General features: G+C 38.7%; 1 protein-coding gene across 1 annotated transcript in view; it reads left to right on the forward strand.

Moving 5' to 3' along the window:
• ZNF608 (zinc finger protein 608) overlaps positions 1-5,478 on the forward strand; it is a gene marked incomplete at its 5' end in the record, with an annotated part of 9,466 nt that extends 3,988 nt beyond the window's left edge. Inside the window, 5 exons of the mRNA XM_010132597.1 lie at positions 853-1,270; positions 1,832-2,004; positions 2,933-3,086; positions 4,354-4,435; positions 5,433-5,478. Coding sequence (XP_010130899.1) covers positions 853-1,270; positions 1,832-2,004; positions 2,933-3,086; positions 4,354-4,435; positions 5,433-5,439 — 834 coding nt within the window. The remainder of the gene's footprint in view (positions 1-852; positions 1,271-1,831; positions 2,005-2,932; positions 3,087-4,353; positions 4,436-5,432) is intronic.
• Positions 5,479-5,642: the final 164 nt, after the last annotated feature.

A 5,642-nucleotide genomic window follows, 5' to 3' on the forward strand; every position in this document is an offset into this window, starting at 1 on the left:
TGTCCAAGGATGTAGTGACGTGCTTATGTTTCTGTTTCCTGTGCCCTAAATGTGTATCAATTTGATATGAAGTTTACAGTTAGCTCTTGTGTATCCTGTATTAGGAGGAAAAGCCTTCCTGTTACTGCTCAGTACTGATTTGGTGTAGTCTTGTGAAGAATTTATCTACCTAATTCCATAACATGTTTACAAACTGGCCTATGTAATGTATTATGGAAAAATGTATTTATGATATCGTCTATATGTTCTTTAAACCATGTGGTCCTGATCCTGTCAATACTTACCCATGTGTAATTTTACAAACTTGAAATAAGACTGATAGCTGAAGAAGTCTGCCTTAATGTCTGACTTCCACTGATTCCTGAATGTTTGTACTATCAGAGGCAGCATTAGCATCTTTCCAGCTAGATCAGTTTTTCAGGTTCATTGTTCCAGGTAATCTGGCATATTGTTAGGCAGCTTTAATTTTGTGGTTCAGAGATATTTTTTTGCTCTCTAGTGGGAAAATCTAACTGAGGGCTTTAATTAAAATGTTTTATGAATAGCATGGTCTCAGAACTTTGATACAATGCATATGTATTTTGTGATTAAACTAGTTAAAGGCATGAAGAAGAATATAAGATGAAGCAATTGAATTAAATTTTGATAATAGTCTCTTGCTCCTTCATGGGAATATTGGTGTGACTTCGAGCTCAAGGCACTCTCTAGCAGGCAAACCTCTCCTCTATGTAATAGGGATATGTTACTAAAACAGCTATTAAAAATACATTAACTGAAGTATGGGAAATATCAATAACAATCTTATTTCAACATGTAAGTTCAGAACAAATTTTTTTTTCTCCTCCATATAAGGATCCAGATTCACGAACATGGCATCATTATGTCTATCAGCCCAAATACCTTGATCAGCAAAAATCAGAAGAACTTGATCGTGAGAAAAAGTTAAAAGAAGACAGCCCTAGAAAAACACCTAACAAGGAAAGTTCCCTGCCTAACCTTCCTGTCTCATTAGCAAGCATTAAAGAGGAGCCTAAAGAGGTCAAGCGTTCTGATTCTCAATCAGTGGATGAGAGCAAGATAAAAAATGATGATCGAAAGACTCCTGTAAATTGGAAAGACTCTCGGGGTGCTAGAGTAGCAGTTTCCTCACCAATGAGTCAGCATCAGTCATATATCCAGTACTTGCATGCTTATCCTTATCCACAGATGTACGATCCCAACCATCCAGCCTATCGCGCAGTCTCTCCTGTCCTAATGCACAGCTACCCTGGTATGTATTCTGAAATTTGCCTTGCACACTAGTTAAGATTTACACTCTGGAAGTGCAGTAAAGTCTGTATTTTAATATTTCTGTTAGTAGCTGGGATAAATTAGAAGATTCGTGGGTGACATTTGTTTTGCTTGTTCTTCCACCAGGGAAAGTTCTGTAGGTGAAACTGATTTAATACAAGATGTTCCTTTTATGAACTGTCACAGTTTCCAGCTACAGTTTTCTCAACCCTTGACAGTCTGCTATTGCTGTTAGACTGACAGATATTTTATTGCCTATAAAAATATTCTGAGCACTTACTGTCAGAACCATTATAGTTACTATTCCTTTCACTTAAAGAGGTCCCATAAATGTCTGAAATGGCGATCAGCTCAACCCTCTTTATAACCTCCATTCATCAGGGTAAATTAGGTGAAGAAATTGAAGAGCAAAGATGCTATTTGATAGTCATATGACCCATTTTTGATGTTATCCTCTGTCCTGGCCTCCTCTCCTCCCACCTTGATACAACCAAAATGTAAAAACAGTCACTTGATGTGGTTATTCATTGTTTATCTGCAGGGGCCTATCTCTCTCCAGGATTTCATTATCCAGTTTACGGGAAGATGTCAGGGAGGGAAGAGGCGGAGAAAGTCAATACCAGTCCAAGCATCAATGTGAAATCAACCACTGAGTCCAAAGCACTGGATTTGCTCCAGCAGCATGCCAACCAGTATCGCAGCAAGTCCCCTGTTGTAAGGCTTCATCTGTTGTTACTGAAGAGTGATACAAACAGAGAATGGTAGAAGACATAATTTTAAAAGGCACACAATGTGGCATTGAGTTCTGAATGCATGATTCTTCTGTATAGTTTATATAGTTACTGCTTAAAACAAAAGTAATTTATAGTCAGGATGCTTCTGTGGCATAAACTGGAAGCAACACGTGTACCACCACAGTTCTGTGCTCAAAGCCTTCCTTCCTTAAATGAATGAACTTTAGAAACATCATTTCAGAGGTGCCCACTCCTGATGCACAGTTTATTGTAGTTAAACAGGAGGCTTCTGTTTGGAAACAGATAACGAAGTGAGAAGCTGTGCTATGGGATTTGGTAATATCCCCTCCCTGTATTTGCCAAGAAGCTACATCTTCCAAGTAGCAGATTATCAGCCCTCATTTCTGAAGATTTCCACATTGACACCACAAATACTGTTAGTTTGCTTTCAGTTAAATTGGTACTTGTTTTAATTGTGAGCAAGTCACCACTCTGATTCTGTTTTTAAAAGGGCTTTCTTGCTATTTAGGCAGGCCTGATACCCAGAGTGCATTAAACAGGGCTGAGGATTCATTTACATCAGGTCTCAACAGCTCAGCTAGGTGGTTCAAGCACTGGCAAGTCAACCAAGCTTCACGGAGCTCAAAACTGGAAGTCATCATGGCGCCTTCAAGCTGCAGTGCATTGCCTCAAAATCTCTGTGCCTTGGAAAATCTTCCATTAGCCAGATACATCAGCTTTAGATTAGAAAAAGGGTAAATAATCCAGTAGAGATCCTTCTTCTTCTGAAAAAATCAGCTTCATCATTTGAATTCAGAAGGTTGCCAGGTAATAGTAAATGTGGTTTTGTTGTGATTTTGTCCCTTTTAAAATTTTCACATCCGTTTTCTTTCACTTTCTGTTACTAGCCTGTGGAAAAATCAGCAGCTGAGCGTGAACGGGAGGCAGAACGGGAACGAGACCGTCATTCTCCTTTTAGCCAGCGGCATCTGCATACACACCATCACACACATGTTGGAATGGGTTACCCCCTTATACCTGGACAATATGACCCATTTCAAGGTGAGCAGAAGATTTCCAGTGGTAGGATTAGCTTGCCTCAAGGAGCTGCAGATCATACCTACGTGAAGCATTTTGAGTAGAGATCCTCTTGTTAAATCACAAGTGCTTTTCTTTAAGGAAGGAGGCTTGGAAATTCATGGCATGGACTAAGAGCAAATGAATAGATTCATGCCTGGGAAATACCAAGTTTTGTTGCCAAAACTGGGTGTTCAGGCATTTATTAAAGATGTACCAGTTAGGCAGTTGTTCACGTGAATGTTTTGATTCCTACCGCAAAGTGACATTAACTGGCTGAAATGCAATACAAAGACCAAACCAAACAACCTCCTTTTTGAGTAATTAGGGTTGTGTAAGCAATGGAAGAAGAGTAGCAAAGACAAAAGCTTTTTATACCGAGCATATTTTATGTACAAGACACAGCTGTCACAAGGTTTTGAGCTTGTTATAATCTGACCGTCTGAAAGAGAGAGGACTCTTTGTATTTTGGGAAATGCAGTGCACAAATTTGCAGTCAGGGAAAAAGCAGCACAGTAAGATGCGATTCATTCTCCCTAGGTTTTTTACCACAGTCTTTGAATGTTTTTCTCTGAGCATGGACTCTAGCTGAATTAAAAGGACATTTCCTCCCATGCAGCAAAGTACATGCTATCACAACTGGTGCCTAAATGACATTAATTCATTATGTTCACTTGGTGCCTCAGCAGTTACTTTTCCTGTGTAAAAGTCTTGACATTTCTCGGTCTGATTCAGTGATTCCACATGCCTTTTGGGATGCATTATGCTTGTTCAGTAGGAAAACTGTAAAAATGATAAGTTATTATGGAAGTATTGTATTCTGAGCAGCTGGCATGTCATTTCTGTAATTCATAGTGACTTTTGATTTCCTGGTACCTATTATTTCTGCTGAGCTTCCCATTCAGGACCTCATACAATCCACTTAGCATCATGCAGTGCAGTACTTGGAAAGGAATACAATAAGTAGAGATGTTTTATTTTCTTGTAAAATATCTATCAAGGACAATTCAGTAGATTGATATGAAGATTTATTGATCATATATTATTGACAGTCACTGGGCAGACTGTCTTAATACTGTTTCCTGAAATATGTGCCGTTTATGTAGAGTTAAAACCTCACCGTTTTCTGACGGTGGGAGGTTTTGTCTGTTTGCCTTAGAGATGCTTCCCAGCTTCCTAACATTTCTCTGAGCACAAAAATCCTTTAAAACCAGAAGTACATCAACATTCCTTCATTTCTTCTTTCCCTCAGGGTTGACCTCTGCTGCCCTTGTTGCCACTCAGCAGGTGGCTGCACAGGCATCTGCATCTGGTATGTTTCCTGCACAAAGAAGGTAAATAAATAGCCAGTAAATCTTAAATTATATATCTTCACATAGAGAGCAGAAAGCAAGTCATAGATTTTCAAGCCTGATGGTCTGCAGTTCCTTGTTTGACACAGATTTTAAGGATGAAGAAATATTTGAGACTTGGGGTTAATTGTAGTTTTATTGTCTTAAAGGTGACATTTTGTCCTTAATTGTGTCCTTTAATTGTAACATAGGTCATTAAGGCGAAACAAGTAGTCTGTCTTCTGAGATATTCCATAGACTAGGTTTCAAGGATTGGTATTCAGATAAAACAAGTGATTATCAAATAAAATCTAAGATCCAAATTTTTTATAAAAGGTGTTTAAAGTTCATGTCCAGTTAGATCCACGTACTACTAGGAAAACTGAAGATTTTACCTAGTCTGCAAGTCTGGCTGGTTTGCTTATTTGGTTCTCAGAGAGATTTGCTTGGGAGTCCCATTAGAGGACTCATATTTAAGTTACACACACATTCCATGCATTTGCCTCTCAGTTATTGACTAGGTTTTCGGTAGGATTTACTCTCAACCACCATCCTTAATCTTCAAGAGGAGAACCTCTTCTGTATCGTAATGATCCCATCTCCAGTGAAAAACCCAAGGCATCCTTAACATTAGGGTTTCTTTCATTGCTGCCGTGTTAGGCCTCAGAGTTTAATGTATTAAATAGGACTGTAATGTTCCATAGTTATGGGTGTTGTTCTGAAAACTGACTCTGAAAACAAGCGACCATGAAGGCTCTTAGCTGGAATAATTTGATTGAGAATGTTTTGTAGCCCTGAAAGAGCTGATGCATGCTAGGGTATGAGAAGATAAATCCTGGCGCAGCTAACTTCTTAGCATGCTGTTCCTGGCAGGGGAGGGTCTTTCTTTCTTGGAATTGAGAGTGCTGTGTGGATTTCCTTTCATGGTATATCCAAGGTGCAGAAAAAAAATAGGAGGAGAGGCTACTGCATACTAAAACATTCTTCTTTCTCTTTTCAGAGAATGATGAGTTTGGAGATATACATTGTCATGTGACTGGATCACATGAGGAAGCGCTTTATTACAGACATCAGTTCCATGGTGTTAATTTGAAATGCCTTAATGGCAGGCAAAAACCAGTCATTTCATTTTTGTAAATTGCAGATTTTATCACAGAGTAACAAATGTTGCTGTAATTAGACTTCTGTTTTTATATATATATATGCGTAT

This window comes from Buceros rhinoceros, unplaced genomic scaffold (assembly GCF_000710305.1).
Source record: "Buceros rhinoceros silvestris isolate BGI_N320 unplaced genomic scaffold, ASM71030v1 scaffold29353, whole genome shotgun sequence".
NCBI lineage: Eukaryota > Metazoa > Chordata > Aves > Bucerotiformes > Bucerotidae > Buceros > Buceros rhinoceros.